The sequence below is a fragment of the Peromyscus maniculatus genome, chromosome 7, assembly GCF_049852395.1.
Source record: "Peromyscus maniculatus bairdii isolate BWxNUB_F1_BW_parent chromosome 7, HU_Pman_BW_mat_3.1, whole genome shotgun sequence".
Lineage (NCBI taxonomy): Eukaryota > Metazoa > Chordata > Mammalia > Rodentia > Cricetidae > Peromyscus > Peromyscus maniculatus.
In genome coordinates, this window is record NC_134858.1 from 84,385,530 (window position 1) to 84,403,518 (window position 17,989).

The window sequence follows — 17,989 nt, forward strand, 5'->3', positions numbered from 1 at the left end:
ATTAAAGGGTTCTGTAGAAGGGGGTCTGTAGTGGGGGTCCTGAACTGCAAGGATATAAATAGGCTTTGTTAATATGCAGCCTGTGCTACCTGGCCAGGTCACAGAGACTCTGGGTAGGGGAGTTAGTGTAGCCTAGCTGCCTTGGGCTCCATGCTGTGGGATTGGAGTGGTGGAGGACTTTCTTTGTGAGACCTGTGTGGCCTTTCAGCTTTGTAGCAGCTGTGAGGGAAAAGACCCTGGGGGTTGGGATGGGAGGTGCACAGATCTGTGAGGCTCTTCAGCTGCAGCAGCTGGAAGGTTTGGCTTTTAATAGGGATCACTATTATAAAGTGACATAATGACACATACTGCTAACAGTGACTTGGGCTTGGTATAACATGGAGAGCATGCCCTGGGGAATAAGAGTAGAAGTAGGGGGTGCTGGAGAGATGGCTCAGCAGTTGAGAGCACTGGCTGCTGCTCCAGAGTTCATTTCCCAGCCACCACATGGTAGTTCATATAGTGGGATCTGATGCCCTCTTCTGGCATAAAGATGTACATGCAGACAGAGTACTCATACATAAAATAAATTTTTAATTTTTTTTTTTAAAGGGTAAATTTGCGATTGGGAGAAACCACTTCTCACACCAGATGTATGGGGACCTGATGCCTCCCCCTCCTCATTCTGCAGCAATTCTTACATTAGATGCTTTTGTATACACCAGCTGGGTGCCTTATAATTTAAGTCAGTTTAGACATCTAAAATAGCATCAGATCCACCTGATTAAGGACTAGATTTTTGTTGCTTAGAGTTTTTTGGTGCTAGGGATTGAACCAAGTGCTGTCCTAATTTAAAATAAGGAAAATAATTATACACTTTGCAGAACCACCTACTTTTTAAAGATTTATTTATTTTATGTGTATGGGTGTTTTGCTTGCATGCATGTCTGTTTATCATATGCATGCCTGGTGCCCGTGGAGGTCAGAAGAGGGCCTTGGATCCCCTGGAACGGGAGTTACAGGTGGTTGTGAGCCCCCATGTAGGTGCCTGGAATGGAAGCTGGGTCCTCTGCAAGAGCTCTTTACTGCTAAGCCATCTCTTCAGCCCCTATTCTTTAAGATGATTTGTATGAAGTGCACATATGTCAGACAGAACACATGTGATAACAGGAGTCAGTAAAATGTGCTATGTCAGTATGGCTCACTTCCCTCCTTAGCTTTGTCTCATTTCTTTCCATTATGATAATTCTCCATAATATAAAGTTTATTTTCACTATCTTTAAATATTTCTTTTCCATTGTTGCCTGCTTTTTTTTTCTTTTCCTGAATTTGTTCAAATTCTTATTTCTCCTAAAAAGTACTTATTCTTTGCTAATGATTGTTTCTGTGCCATCCAGTTTGACAGCTTTCTTTCTTGTTTTTGTCTTTGCTAATGATGTCTGCTGGATGGTAGAGTGGACTGACAATTCTGGATAAAGGTCATTTAGTAGAAGGAGCATTGATTGGGCTTGAGTCAGAGATATTGGATTCTAGACTAGCACTTGGGAAAGTTCCTAAGTATGTTCTTTTTATGTAATGGAGGTAGCACAGTAGGATTTTGTTGACGATCAGATAAAATATGTGTGTAAAGGAAAGCTGTAAGCTGTTGATGGTACAATATGTCATTACTTTTTATGACTCTTGTATTTTGTACTGTGTCTTGTCCCTATTAAAATTTAAAGGTTAATTATAATGACTTTTATAAACACTGTTTATAAAAGAGTTACCTGAAGTTAAAAGATGTAACTGTTCATGCATTTTTAAAGTTATAATCAAATGTTCAGGATGAAAATGTTATAGCTGTTTTAAGTATTTTTTGATATTTAGTAATTATTCTTCTAATAAAGTGCTGAGTTTTATTATACTGAAGTATAATTTGATTTCCAATTCCATCTAATTAATTTTGTTTAGTTGAGTCTCTTTGCTTACTAACAACTGATGATCAAATGAAAGAGGGTGATTTCTGAGGTTTCTGTTTTTCTTTCTTAGATCAGTCTTAAGAGGAAGAAAATGAGAAATTAAAAATACAGATTCCTTTGTGGTTTATTCTGACATAAATATGATATGTAAGTGGAATGATGTGTACAAGCAGGCCTTGTTACAGAGTTGTAGTGTGCAGGTCTAATGAAATTCATGTGTGCTTTCCTGTCCTCATTTAGTTTTCTTGTTTTAGTTACATGCCTTGCTTATTGCTGACATTTGCAGTGAAAAATAATCAAATCATAGTTCTGCTAGTTAACAGATAAGCTCCTATGAAAAACAATTATAAAAAACATTATGTAACAATTAGATAAAACCAAGTTTTCTTAGGCCATTATAGGATTCTAAAAATTATCTCACTGTTACAATTTAGATGGTGGTTCTATTTTCTAGGTACAGATTTAAAATTTTTTTCTGTTACAAAGATAACTATTTTATATTTTTAAGGTTTAGGATTTTTAATCATATAATTCTTATTTATCAAGAGATTTACAGGACTGGGGATTTAGCTCAGTGATAGAGCACTTGCCTAGCAAGCACAAGGCTCTGGGTTCGGTCCTCAGCTCCGGAAAATTAAAAAAGAAAAAAAAAAAGATTTACAAGATAAGTCCTAGATTGGCAGAAAATAATTTCAAATATTATCTGGTAATTGTTAAAGAACACTTAAAATATAAAAATGAAGCAGCCTGATAAAAGTGAGCACAAGACCTGATTAGATACTTCTTCAAGGAGGATAGAAAGGGCTTAACAACACTTGGTGGGACAGCTATAACAAAATACCGTAGACCACTGGCCTTGGTGTAGGACATGCCTTTAATCTAGCACTCAGGAGGCAGAAGCAAGAAGATCTTTCTGCATTCAGGACCAATTTGGTCTTGCCTTTTAGTAGGTGAATAAATAAACTATAGTACTTCAGACTACTATAATACTCTGAAAAGATTTAGAGGAAACTTAAGTGCAGATTACCAAGTAAAGCCAGTATGAAAAGGCTACCTACAGTATGACTCCAACTTGGAAAAAACAAAACTACAAGGACAGTAAAAAGGTCAGTGCTTTGTAGCATGAATCTTAAAGGTTCTTACTAATGAAATCAAACCCGAGGCCAGTTATTGGGGTCAATGCTGGTAGATCAGAGAGACAAAACAAGCCACAGCTATCTCACCTCACCAGTTCCTTAGCTGGTCCTGTTTCCTCAGACTGGAAGCCTGAGTCCTCATCCAGAATGAATCCCAGCTGAATTGTGTTGCTCCAAAGCCTGAAAGCTTAACCAGCCAAATGCTTAACCAGCCACATGCTTAACCAGCCAAATGCTTCTAGTTTCTGGTCCTCACTCCTTATATACCTTTCTGCTTTCTACCATCACTCCCTAGGATTAAAGGCTTGCTTCCTGGGATTAAAGGCGTGAATCACCATGCCTGGCTGTTTCCAATGTGGCCTTGAACTCACAGAGATCCCAGATGGATTTCTGCCTCTGGAATGCTAGAATTAAAGGCGTGTGCTATCACTGTCTAACTAGTGGCTTTTCTGTTCTCTGACCCCAGATAAGTTTATTAAGGTACACAATATTTTGGGGAACACAATACCACCACAGTGCTTCTTATGATTTAACACGGAGGATGAATAGACAAAAGAAAGACAGGAGATTTTTTTAGGCCAGTTAAAGTATTTTGTATTATAATAGTAGGTTATATATCATTCTATATTGTTTAAAATATATCATTCTATATTGATAGAATTTCCAACCAAGAGTGAACCTTAAACTATAAACTTAAGGTTATGAAAATGTCAGTGGCCAGGCAATGGTGGTGCACGCCATTAATCCCAGCATTTGGGAGGCAGAGCCAGGTGGATCTCTGTGAGTTCGAGGCCAGCCTGATCTATAGAGCAAGATCCAGAACAGGCTTCAAAGCTACACAGAGACACCTTGTTTCGAAAAACCAAAAAAAACAAAAACAAAAAAAACCAACAAAAAAAAAAAAAAAAGAAAGAAAAGAAAAGAAAGAAAACGTCAGTGTTCATTTATTGTTGTAATAGACCACTTTGGGGGGAGATGTTAATTGTGGATATATAGTAGTTACCTGACCAAAATAACTCAAGGAGGAGAAAGGAAGAGATTTCTTCATGTTGGCTTACAGCTTCAGACATTCAGCTCATAACTTGCATCATGGTAGCAGGAACATGTAGCAGGGGATACTCATATGGTGGGCAGGAAGTAGTAAGAGGAGGTGGGCAGGAACAAGATGATACCAAGGACTTTATCCAGCAACTTGCTTCTAGCCAGGTCCACTTCTCAGTTTCCAGAACATCACAGAATAGCACTGCCAGCTAGAAGCAAGATCCCAACATACAGGCCTTTTTGAAGGGATACTTCCTATCCAAACCATAACAACAGATTAGTCTATGCATCTACAGAGAGAAGCTATATGGGAATTCTGCTGAGAATATTTTGGAAAAAAACCAACATGTTTAATTCTTTTTCTTATTTTTAATGGAAAAAAGGAATTTTGGATACCAGCGCTGTTCTTCTGACTTTACCTGGTATCCAGATGATACAGGTTCAAAACATAGTCCCTAATAACTGGCCTTATTTTGATACAAAGCAGTTTCCTAGGCTAAACACACTTGCTCCAAAGCCAGGGGCTTCCCAAGTTTTTGTTTTTGGTTTTTTTTTTTTGGTTTTTCAAGACAGGGTTTCTCTGTGTAGCTTTGCGCCTTTCCTGGAACTCACTCTGTAGCCCAGGCTGGCCTCAAACTCACAGAGATCCACCTGCCTCTGCCTTTCCCAAGATTTTTTCTCCCTGCCTCTCACAAGATTGTCCTCATTTAAGATGCCATATGCTATGGGAAGAGGAAGGTTCTTGGAAGAAACACAAAGGGTGGTGTCTGAACATAGAGCTTCCATGCCTTCTCCCTGTGTACTTAGGATACATCAAGCTCCTAGCATATCGATGCCTTTCCAACCAGAAAGCTTCCCTGTACAGCAGTATCTAGACTGAAATGCAGGACTGCACAATTAGGCATGATTGATTGAATACTGGCTACATAGTAGTGACTATAAATTTGCAGTCCTACTTCTCTCCATAGAGGTTTTGCTGGGCCAAAGCCCTGATCACAGGATTGGTCTTTCTGGACCAGTGAATTCTTATTTTCATGGAAACTCCGTTGTGAACCAAGGGGCACAGCTGAGTGACAGAGATACTCCAGTCACCTGGGGAATCCCCATGCTGAAGCACCCAGGAGCCAAGGCCAAAGGGATGACAGCCTTAGCACCAGAGTTTTGGGTGGAGAGAAGCATTTTGTGAGTTCTGATGGTTCTGGGGATCATCAAGTACAGGACCTTGTGCATGCAAGGCAAGCATTCTACCACGAGTTACTTTGTGAGCCCATAGGTTCCCTTCCCTCCTCCCATCCTTCTTTCCCCTCTTTCTTGTTTTCCGAATTTGGAAATGTTCTGTGGAAAGCTGAGGTGACAATGAAGTATTTAAAATTGTTATATTCCAGAAGAAAAGTTGAGTTTATCTCTACGAATCTGGTGTTTTAGTAGTTTAGAGCTTGCAGCCATTTATATCTTTATAAATCATGTGGTTTTGAATCTTGTATTTACAGTTTTATCAGTAAATATATTTTTTTGGTGTAAAGGAGGATTTTGAACAACAGTGAACAGCGAGAAGCCTCCTTAGTGTTTAATGCCTCACACTGTTAAAGTACACAGCAGCAGCATTGTCTAGGATCCACATTGCTTTGTCGGACTTATTTTTCCTTTTAATAGTAGGTTATGTAAGTTTTAGGTTTCCTTTTCCTCCAAGGAACTGCTTACTTAATCTTTTTCTCTTGCAGATTGATTACACTGGAACAGAACCTTCCAGCCCCTGCAATAAATGTTTGTCTCCGAATGTGACATCTTGTGTTTGTACCATTAACTTCACACTGGAAGAATCATTTGAGGTCTGTGTTTTAAAGTAATGTGTTGGAAAAGGCATGCTTTAAAAAATACTAATACTGTTTTTTTAGATACTTAATTTATATTGAGAAATCAGCTTAGTTTATTGGAATCTATGGACATATGAAGATTATTCTGTGTATCTGGCTGTTGTATAATTAAATGCCCCATTTTTAATGGCAGAAATCTTGAAGTAGTAAGTTATTTCTTCATACTTCAATTTCTCCTTAGATGGTATAAATTCTTAATCTTTTAAAATTTTCTCAATTTTTAAAATAACTTTTAATTAAAAAACAAGTCTTACTGTAGACAACACTGATTATCCCATTATTTAACTGAATTATTTGTGAGGTATGAAACAGTACCCAAAAATCAATGCTTATTAAAACTTTATTTTATACTTTGGTATTTGGACACTGCCCACCCCCACCCCCGCCCTGTGTGTGTGTGTGTGTGTGTGTGTGTGTGTGTGTGTGTGTGTGTATGTGTGTGTGTGTGTGTGTGTGCATGTGTGTGCATGTGCGCGTGCGCCTATGTAGTATTAATATTGGTCTCTATTCTTGGTAACTAAGCATATGGGAAAAGACATAAAATTTCAGAATCAGCGTGCATAGTTTTTTCCTGCCTTCTACCTGAAAATTGAGTTTAAAAACATTCTTCAGGAAGCAATGCTGTCATAATACATACCAAGGTTTGAGTTTCCTTGTTCAGACTTTCTAGATGTAGTGATAATTTTAGTATTTACTGGTGGATGGAAGCCATCTAGTGGTTATAGATGCTTTTGCACTAAGGTAAAAGTGCTTTTGGCTTTGGGACAAAGATGTGAAAACCCATTTGGGAAAAGACTGAAAAGTGCAGTTTTCAGTGTGGTGGGTATAAAGATGCAGTAAGTCTCAGTTTTGTGCAGAATTGAAGAAATGAGAGAGTTTGAACAAATTAGAAGTTCTGTTATCTACTACTTATTCAAAACCATTTACTTTAACTCGGAAGGCTGAGGCAGATGGATCTGTGTGAGTTTGAGGCCAGCTTGGTCTACAGAGTGAGTTCCAGGATGGCCAGGGCTGTTACACAGAGAAACCCGTCTCGAAAAACCAAAACCAAATGAAACAAAACCAACAACCAAACAACCCACTTGATTTAGAATTCCCTTTTAAAGTGGCCATTTATTCGCTGTAGATGTGTTTCTTCATAGATTTTGAATTGGACTAAAACCAGTTCAGGGAAGTTAAATGTTAGTATATTTTCTATCAGACTTGATTGAGAGGATCTCTTTTTCAGTTTACAAATTCAATTTACTATTATTGGTTGTTAATTTAGATGCTATTCTTTTTTCCTAAAAAAAATCACATATATCATGTTTTTGTCATATAATTTGGTACTATTGCCTGATTTCTACTTAAACATCTTTTGTGTACAGTGGAAAAGTTTATGGTATGCTATTTAACAATCAATATTGTCATTCATTTATTTACTTTTTGATACACAATTCATTATGCATTCTAGGTTGGCATTAGGCTTGCTGTGTAGCTCAGGATCCTCCATTTGCCTCCTAAGTGCTGGCTGGGATTGCAAGCTTCTTCCACCAAACCCATCAGTATTCAGTCTTTAAATGATAATGTCTGTGAAAGTAGCAAATCAAATGAATCACTTCTAAGTTTAGAGAATCCCTTTAAATTGAAGATATGAATATAAAAATAGAGGCTGGCCGGCCAATGGTGGTGCATGTCTTTAATTTCAGCAGAGGCAGGTGGATCTCTGTGAGTTCAAGGACAGCCCAGTGTACAGAGTAAGTTCCAGGACAGCCAGGGCACCACAGAGAAACCCTGTCTCAAAAAACAAAAATAGATTAGAATAATATGTATATATATACATATATATTTATATATACATACATATTTATATTTATATATATTCCCCTCCCCCTCTCTCCAGAGAGGTTGTAATCAGAAAAGAGAAATAGCATTTTCCTACCATTAACAGTTTTAGTCAGGTGGTTTCTTAGCACCTTGTAGTTAATTCAGCATATGTATATTACTCTTTTTCCCCAAGATAGTTTTGAAGTTGCCTCCATAAGAGTACCACTCTTGATTATTACTATTATAAAGTATTATAACTGAATATATTTCAGCAACTACTAATTTACTAATTGCTAACAGTCTACAGCATCCAGAGGGAATATTTGGAGGACAGAAGGGGACCAGTGCAAGGTAGAAGAAAGAGTAATGAGCAAAGTACAATGATATATATGTATAAAAATGCTATTATAAAATATTTGGTACACTAAAAATTTTAATAAATAAAAAATAGTAAATGTAGCATCCTGTTGAACTTGTATATTCTCATTCCATTTATAATTTATTTGGATAATAAAAGTTTGCTCATTCTTCTGAAAGGTAGATGCTAATTGGATGAAAACCAATCTGAATTAGAGAAAATTTTATATTAAAAGTAACTCAGGGTACACTAATATTCTTTCATTATTTTTTAATGAAAATAATATTTTGTGTATGCGTGCATGTGTATGTGTAGGTGTGCAGTATGCTGTGTGCATGTCTTCCTTTGTCACCTTATTTCATGAGATGAACCTGGAACTTGTCATTTTCATTTAAATTAGACTGGCTGTCCAGCAAGCTCCTGGGGTTTGCCTGTTTCCCCACCCCCCATCTCCCTCTATCTCTGGTAATAGGTGAATGTTGCCACGCCTGACCTTTATGTAGGTGTCAGGGTTCACACTGAGTCCTCTTGCTTGCACAGCAAAGCGTTCACCTAGTGAACCATCTCCCCAGACTGCACAGAATACTTGAAGGTAGTTTAAAAGTTTAATAGTGTGTCTTTGTAACATAGCTTCTTTAACTTCATTTACAATTGTACAATTTATTTTTGTGTGTTTGCTTGCTTTTGTGGTGTTGGGGATTGAATTCAGGGCCTTAGACATGAACATTCTGGGCAAATCTCGCTATCACAGCTGTAGTTCCAGTGTTCATTAAGTACTTGGTAAATAGCTTTCCTAAGCCAGTTAAAACAGTGTACCTATGCCCACTTAGTTCAGTGCCTGATTCCTAGGTAGCAACAGTTTTCCTTATTTTAGAACTTAACTAAGAATTTAGGAGCTAGAGTATAGTTGTCCTACTATTAGTTGATTTATATTGAATTTTACAATTTTTGTTGTTATTTCACCTCAGTACCAGTTTATCAAAAATTGTAAACTGGTCAAGTACAGATTGCTTAAGTTTTACAAAATATGAAACAAATAAATGTCAATTTTTATGTTAAAAGTTTTCTCCTTTCTGTTTTCTCTAGGGCAATGTGTTTATGTATTATGGACTGTCTAATTTCTATCAAAATCATCGTCGCTATGTGAAATCCCGAGATGATAGCCAGTTAAATGGAGACCCTAGTGCTTTGCTTGTAAGTAAAGTGATAAAATACAGAAATGTGGCATCTTTGAAATAGGAGTGTAGTAAATATTCATTTAGAAGTGTTAAAGTACTTAATCTCATGGGAAATTAAAGTATTACTGTCATTTCTAATTTTAACAGGTTTTAGTTAAAATGCTTTTTCTGGAATGCTCACAAAATGACTTCTCAGTCCTACTACCTGCTCATTTCTAGTAGTCATTGGGAGTTTTGGCTTCATCTGTTTGTGATGGAAAATCATGTGTGATGTGTGAGTGTGTTCTGTTTGGGTCTGTTCATTATTCTTGTGTTAGGTAGGGACATGCAGTTGAGCTGTTTTTGATTTCTGGGATTGTGCTTTGAAATTGAGTGACTGAACATTTTTTAAACTTGGTGGGAAGATGAAGCAGCAAAATTTAATGTTTCCATTATTTCCAAGTCTGCTGTGTGTGTTTGCTGGAGTAGAACGGTATCCTTTTCTGACTCTTGGCTCCATTTGGGAATCTGTGGATGGCTGTTCAACTTTCCATAGTGTTTAGTGCCTAATTAGGAATAGCTCATCATTTCTCCAGAGATTTAGATGATAATTTCTCTCTCTCTTTTTTTCTTCTGAAAACTAGAATCCAAGTAAGGAATGTGAACCTTATCGAAGAAATGAAGACAAACCAATTGCTCCATGCGGAGCTATTGCCAACAGCATGTTTAATGGTATGCTAGCTAGAAACATCCGTGCAGATAGATGACCAGGAAGCTGCGTGCACTTAGGAAGCTATGTGTGCGAGTAGGGGACTATGAAGTAGTCTAGTCATGTGAATGAAATTAGGAAATTCACCTTCAAGATAAATACTCAGATAATGAATAGGATTTAAATGTTCTGTGGCTTCCCTTGGGATGTTCATTTATGAGAATGGATTTCTATCTCTGAGAAGAAAATAGAATCTTCCTGTTTCTTATAAAAAAGTAAAAGCCACAGAGCTACTTTCACTGATTTATACCATTAAAAGGGAGTTATGTTGATCATTTAGATATACATTGCCTGATAGGAATACAGTTTGAACCATAAATACAAACTATTTCAAATTTTCTAGTACTTATATTAAAAACCCTCAAAGGAGAGAAGTAAAATTAGCTTGAATAATTTATTTAATCCAGTGTGCCCCAAATAGTATCATTTCAGCATATAAACATAACTGAAATATTTTTTGTGTTTTTACACTAAGACGCTGATAGCTAGTGTGTATTGCACATTCAACAGAACTTGTTCATTTGTACCAACCGTGTTCCAGGAGCGGAATGATTGCCAAGTACAGAAAATGGGAAAGGCAGGAGCTGTTAGGATGCAACAGTAGCCAAAGAAAGAGAAGAGAAAAACGATGCCATTGCCCTTTTATTTGGATTGACATTAAAATCCTTGTTCTTCTAACGTCAACTAGTCATTCAGGAAAGTGACCTAGCTCTGTAGTAAATGTAGAGTCCGTCTATCTATCTAGAATTCTAAAGTTGTGAGAGTTAATTCACACCTGTATAAAGGACACGCATTAACCCTGTGCCTTCTCTGTCAACTACTTTCAGAGGAAGTCCCAGATTCTCATTTCTCATAGAGTAAATCAGTTGCTATGGATTTTTAGTAGATGTTAGTAATATCTTCCATTTCTTGTGCTTAAGATACACTAGAATTGTTTCTGGTTGCCAATGAATCTGATCCCACACCTACGCCAATTACTTTGACGAGAAAAGGTATTGCTTGGTGGACAGATAAAAATGTGAAATTCAGAAATCCACCTGGAAAAGAAAGTCTTGAAGAAAGATTTAAAGGTAAAACATGACCGATATCCCCTCTTGTCTAAAAGCTAATAGTTTTAGTAAGGTAACCTAAATTTTGTCTTTAGAGTCTTAATTATTTATTTTTTGAAGAACAGCATTTTCCTTCTCAGCATTATACCAAGTTATGTAAATGTTCAGATGTACTAAAATTGTAAGTGAATGTGTGTTTTTAATTGTGATTTGTATTTCCCGTGTGTTTTCAGCTGTAATCTTTACAAACTGAAACAGAGTTTATTTTAATCAGCTTCTATTTATAATGCACATATATTTTTGTTTCTATACTGCCTTAGTTTCATAATGCAATATTTCTTTTTAAAATTTATTTTTGCATTTATATATTTATTTTGTATGTGTGTGTACAAACATATGTATGTATATATACATGTGCCATAGTGCATGCATTGGGAATCTCTTCTTCCTTTTAACCATGTGGTCCTGGGGATTGACTTCTGGTCCTCAGATCTGGTGGCAAGTGCCATTGCCTGCTGAGCCGTCTCACTGGCCCAAACATTCTTAACATTATATTTTTGCATTAAGTAATTTGCTTTTTATTTAGTATCCTTTTTGTATTCGTTTGAGATATCAACTGTCTTTTTTAGTTTTTGTTGTAGATAGAATTGGTTTCTCTTTAGATTTTAAGACATCTTTAGGATATGGATTTATTTATACCTTTGAAAATATTCAGATTGTGTTTTGTGCTGCTTCTTTTTTTAGTACTATGAATTTTCATTGAAACTGTTCATAGAATTGAATATTTTGTTTTCACATCTCTCTCCCTTCCCAACTTATCTTTAAGATACAACAAAGCCAGTAAACTGGCATAAACCAGTATTTATGCTAGATCCTGATGAAGATAATAATGGATTTATAAATGAGGATTTCATTGTTTGGATGCGTACTGCAGCGTTACCTACTTTTCGTAAGTTGTATCGTCTTATAGAGCGGAGAAATGATTTACATCCAACATTACCAGCTGGACAGTACTATTTGAACATCACATACAGTATCCTTTTTTTTTGCTTATGTGTACACAAAGAGTTTGAAAGAGTTTCACATTGCCTTATGTTAGTTATGTGACATATTACTTTGTACTCTAGATTTATTTATTTTGTGATATTGGTAATTGAATGTGGAGTCTCATACTTCCATTTTTGCATAGATATCAAGTCTTACTTAATTTTTTTAACTTTAAAGATCTTTATTGTTATGCATTCATGTATGATATGTGCACATGTGCCAAGGTACATGTGAAGAGGCGAGAGGATAACTGTGGAGTTGATTTTTTTTCTTGTCACCTTTTTGTGTGGGTCCCAGGAATTGAACTCATGTCATCAAGCTTGTACATCAAGTGCTTTTACCCACTGGGCCATCATCTCTTTAGGCCAGAGCAGGCTTTTATAAGAAAGAAATACTGGGCAGTTCCCTTTATCCTTAACAAAGTTCAGTGTTTTTAAGTATTTTGCCCATTATTTATATATATACTGTAAACATAAAGATTCCTAAATATTAGCATTTTAAATCTGTGTTGGATTTTTGCATTTTATTATCTGAATAAGCCATAAGTACATTTTTTGTTTGTTTGTTTGAGACTGGCTTTCATTATGTAGCCTTGGATGATGTGGACTTCTCTTATGTCTCTCCAGAATAAACTGGCTCAAACTCACAGATTCAGCTGCCTCTGACCCAGAAGTTTTAGAATTAAAGGTGTGCACCAGCATGCCCAGCCTAGATTTTTATTTGTTTTGTCTTGTTTTTTTTCTAGTTTGAGTTATATAGTAAATTAGTAAATGGCTAATAGGCTAATTTTTAAAATAAAGATTACCTTTGGTTCTTGGACTCTTGGTTATGCAATTGAATATGGCCTAATAGTGGCTGACTGAACATAACGTGGCTTTGAAACCATGCCCATTTAGGAGCAGTTTTGCCAGTGTGAAGCCAAATATGGAACATGGGAGAGGAAAGTCTGGAGCACTGGGAACTTCGGAGAGGGCAGAGAGTTCTCATGTAGAGAATCTGCATCAGAGTCCCAGTACTGAGAGCACTTTCAGGAAGAAGGCAGGACATCTTAAAGACTGACAGTACAGCAATACAGGGACCTTGGGGCTTGCAACATCTGCAGTTAGCTGTAAAAAGTACAAGAAAAGGAGGAAATTAAGAGCACAGTTGAATGGAGTTAAAGTGGAAGCCCATATTTTTAGAGGAAGAGGAGAAAGGGGGAACATAGTTGATTTGATACTGTGTCTGGTCCTGGGACAGTTGGATTAAGTATCATGACTCCTGCCTCAGGTTAAGATTGATTTCAGTAATTAGAGTGGGGCCTGCCACACCTCCAGACTGTGGTCTGAGGGGCTGCAGTTGTGCCCCTTTTCAGTTCAGATTTTAGTTTTGTCTTCTTTACTTTCTTGCCAGCATCCTTGAATGAGCCATGTAAACAGTGCATCCACCACACTGCAGTCTTATCTCTGGTCTCCTTACCATTATCAGTTTTCACTTCTGCACTGTCTGAGCTATCATTCTTTCAGAGCATGAGTTTTGTTATTGCCTCAAATGAGCTGGCTAAAACTGGGCATCATGCTTTGTGACCCTCTACTTAGAGTGCTCTCTGTCTTGTAGATACGTGCTTAAACATGCTCTTTGAGCTGAGGACTTCAGATTGTTTTCTGCTCTCTTGTCTGTCCTTTGTGGGCATCATTGCTGCTCATCTGACATATTTTTTCCATATTACATTACTTTGAAGCCATTAGTACCTCTTAGGTAATGAATAGGAGTAAAACTACCCGAGATACTATATAGATCTGAATTTTATTGTTTTGATAAAACATTTTGGCTTTTGCTATTAACATTATTTAACTAGATCAGGTCTGGGAATATTTATCAGAGGTAGAGTGTCTTGCCCTGGGTTCAATGTCTAGTAACACATAGAGAAAATTATCTAAATTAGGTTTTTAAGATGGTTTTATTTGTGGTACATAGTGGTACATGCCTTTAATCCCAGCACTTGGAAGGAGGAGTCAGGCTGATCTCTTGTGACTTCAAGGCCAGCCTTATCTACATAGTTAGTTCCAGGACAGCCGGAGCTACATAGTGAAACCCTGTCTCAAAAACAGGAGCAAAAAAAGTACAGTTCCATCCATCCATCCATCCATCCATCCATCCATCCATCCATCCATCCATCCATCCATTTATTGTGATTGAGAATATACAAGGAAGGTATCCATGTATCAGAATTTATATAAATCAATTATAAGCAGTTAAATGTTAACTTTAAAATTTGTGTTTTAAACATCAAGTAACCACGGACAGAAAGTCTTCCTATACCCTCATCAGATTACCCCGTACATTCTTTTGATGGACGAAAACGGATGATCTTGAGCACTATTTCATGGATGGGAGGAAAAAATCCATTTTTGGGAATTGCTTACATCACTATTGGATCCATCTCCTTCCTTCTGGGAGTTGTATTGCTAGTAATTAATCATAAATATAGAAACAGTAGTAATACTGCTGACATCACCATTTAATTTTATATTCTGAAAACAAATCTACTGCATGTGCATCAAGGCCAGTCCTGTTCAACCTAGCTTTTGAATGCTGATGTCTGGTTAGTATGTCATTTTGAAGTTGGCACATAACTTAAAAAAAAAAACAAAACAGCCTTTGTCCTTTGCTTCTTACATATGGATGACTTATGAAAATATATGACGGGTATAAAAATTAGCTATATTGATCATATCAATATTGTAACTGCTAAAATGGCATTCTAATGTCTGCTTTTTATTGGGACAGGCCATGTGATGCATAGAGCCTCTTTCATGTGAAATGAGTCTACTGCTTAAACGTTTATGCTGTGCTGATAACATTATATTGACATGTTGTATATGTGTGCCTACTGTGTGAAGAAAGGGATTATGAGATGTATGAGTGTAATGACTTGCTAACCTTTTGAATTTGGTTACAGTTCAGATTGAAGAAAGACTAAATATAAATAAAACACTTCATCATTTTCATGTGTCGTGTGTAAAGGCTTAAAGTCCCTCCTTGTTGAGGTGGTTCATGTGTTCAGTTTCTCTTATAGTTATTTGAAAATGACTTTGATTTCAGAGGACATACTTAGCTTGTCCAGTATAGAAATTAATATCTAAAGAGATTAGGTAGGTCTTGGATAGAATTTTAAGTCCCCTTTCATTTGGCTAACATGTTGCATTCTGGAGTCCAAGCTATTTGAAATGTTTATATGTGATCATCTCCCTAGAAGCTTACACTTCATAAGGGAAGAAAGAATATAGGTGGGATGGGCCAGCTCCTTGGCAAACCCTCATCCTCCGCCTCAACTGTAAACCAGGTGTAAATGTTCAAAGGAGACTTTTCATTATTGTGGTGTGTAGTGTTAAGATGATTGCTCTGCCTTGGAAATACCTCAAGCTGTTCTTACTTAGCAGGTAAGTATTTTGACTTAGTCTAATATAGCCCAGGAAAAAAATTGAAATCCTATTTCTTCCATATTTCATTAAATTTTTGCATATAGGTCAAACAAATATGGATATGTATACACATTTCCTTTAATGAAGGTAATGTTTTGATTAGTTTTCCTAAGATATACCTTAAAAAGATGTTCTATACATTTCCTACTTAAATTCAGGGGGATTTGGAGTATGTACATGATAAAAAAGATTATAATATATCTGATTGAAGTTACTTTATTTTCTAACTAGAATTATTTTAATATTCCTTTATTGAATAAATGCTGTAATTTGTTTGCTGTGGAAGTTATTCCTGAAGTGAATGTAAATTATTTTTCCACATGCATGAAAATGTATGTATTAATCAGAGTTGACTTCATTGCATTGAGATTACTTCATTGTTTTTACACTAAAGTAACTCATATTTATGTAGTAGAATGCTTGTGTTTTCAGACTTTGTAATGCTTTCCTTTGGTTATATTTTAAATCAAAAGGTCTGAGTAATGTTTCAGTTTAGATTAAGATGTGCTTAAAATAGCAAATATCTCTATGGTTCAAAGTAGAAATGTGCCACACTTAAGCTTGTACGATATGAAATTCTGTTAAAAGAGCTTGTAATTCATGGTGACTTTTAACTTATAAAAATATTACTTGCATGGGTTACTTGATTTATGGATAGAGGAAACTTTCTCAGGACATAAGTTCTTCTTTCTCTAAAACTATTCTTTTGTCAGTCATTCAGAATGCTGTTATTCTGAAAAATTGTCCCTCGTGCATATGATGATCAGTTTATTTGGGGGATTCTTCATAAGACGTGAGATATTTCTGCCCATCTTTCCAGAGTAAGTGCTGTTTAAAGAGGACTACTAGCCTGCATCTCTTTCTCTAACTGGGGGCCCAGGGGTCTGAAGAAAATCTGAAGAAGTCTAACATTTTCACATCTTGGAGAAGAGGGAATCTTTAAAAGTACAATTGAAGCTTTATCTATTTTACAAGTGCATTGATGGTCTATATTCTTCCCTGGTTCCTGTCATTTAAAATCAACTCCTGTTGTATATATGAAGAAAATGGGACATTCAATATTTAGAAAAGTTGATGTCATTAAGGTGACTAAGTAGAAGGCTTAGAACAATGCGTTAATTTGCAAGGAAGTGTTTTGGCATGAGAAATTTTCCAACTGAAAAAAATTATTCAGTAAGCAAAAGCTAAGACATTTCATTGAAATCATAAAGCCATTTAAAATAAACTGGAGAAACTAACTGTGTTCTAATAGAGAACAATTCAATTAAGAGACAAATGAATATTATTTGTTGGATAGTGACAGTTTATTTGTAACCTTAGTTATATTAAAAGTTAACATTCTGTTAGGATGTTTTGTATTAATAAAAGTGAACAAAATTAATTGTGCTATGTTTAAGTGTCTTACTAAAATAACAATGTCCCTTTGTTCTTGCTAATAGTTTGGACTCAGTTTTAACCAGGCTTAGGGGGTCCAGGTTTTAACTCCATGGTTCTCAACATGTGGGTCATGATCCCCACAGCGATCAGATATCAGATATCCTGCATATCAGATACTTACATTACTGTTCACAACAGTAGCAAAATCACACTGAGGAGGCAGCAACAAAATAATTTTATGGTTGGGGGTCACCACAACATGAGGAAGTATGAGCAGCATTAGGAAGGTTGAGAACCACTGTTTTAACTTCTTCATGTGTGCATTTGATAAAATGTCATCAATTATCAAATTATTATGCTTATTAATCACTGACAACATAAGCACGAGACTTTAGTAACTGAAGAGCATCTATTCTTACCAGGAAATGGTGAGATTGTTAACCCGAGTTCTAGGCAGACTGGCTAAGGTTGGTGTTAAAGTGAGGGGAATGGACAATGACAGAGATGAAGCCAAGGAGGCAGTAAATGAAAAACCTAACATAAAGGAGGAGCAGGTTGAGAAGCAGGGCTTTGAACACTGCGCAGCTTGCTGTTCCCGGTCTGCATGGAAACACTGCCTGAGGATTATTACAGTTGCTCTTTAAGTTGCAAAGTTTTATTTTTTGTGAACAAGGTAGTTTTAAGTGTGAAGGGGGTAAAAGTACTGCTGTCCCAAAGTTCTGATGTCTTAATGCCTGTTGTAGAATTTGGATGATCTAGTAACGTATTTTAAAGCTCATTTTGGTCCATGCGCCCATTAGTCAGTAGATGTAAAAAACACATTTTTCTTAATGTCATTTGAAATTTTAAAATAAATATATTGTCTAAAAACCAAATGAGACCATGGTGACCTTATTTGCTTTTATATATAAAAGTAAGGTATGTGCAGTTTCCAAAGTCAAATAGTTATTATAAAGCCATTATGATGAAAAAGA

At 36.3% G+C, this 17,989-nt stretch overlaps 1 protein-coding gene across 3 annotated transcripts in view; it reads left to right on the forward strand.

Moving 5' to 3' along the window:
* Tmem30a (transmembrane protein 30A) overlaps window positions 1-17,989 on the forward strand; it is a 38,200-nt gene that overhangs the window by 11,818 nt on the left and 8,393 nt on the right. Inside the window, exons 2-8 of one of the 3 annotated variants that reach the window (XR_013052871.1) lie at window positions 5,836-5,943; window positions 9,239-9,346; window positions 9,954-10,041; window positions 10,999-11,148; window positions 11,954-12,160; window positions 14,485-14,758; window positions 16,352-16,460. Coding sequence is in view for 1 of the 3 variants with exons in the window: in XM_006980036.4 (XP_006980098.1) it covers window positions 5,836-5,943; window positions 9,239-9,346; window positions 9,954-10,041; window positions 10,999-11,148; window positions 11,954-12,160; window positions 14,485-14,678 (855 nt within the window). In the remaining 2 variants the exon portion in view is untranslated. Of the gene's footprint in view, window positions 1-5,835; window positions 5,944-9,238; window positions 9,347-9,953; window positions 10,042-10,998; window positions 11,149-11,953; window positions 12,161-14,484; window positions 17,020-17,989 lie in introns of those variants that run through there. The other 2 variants (XR_013052872.1, XM_006980036.4) reach the window with 2 other exon arrangements.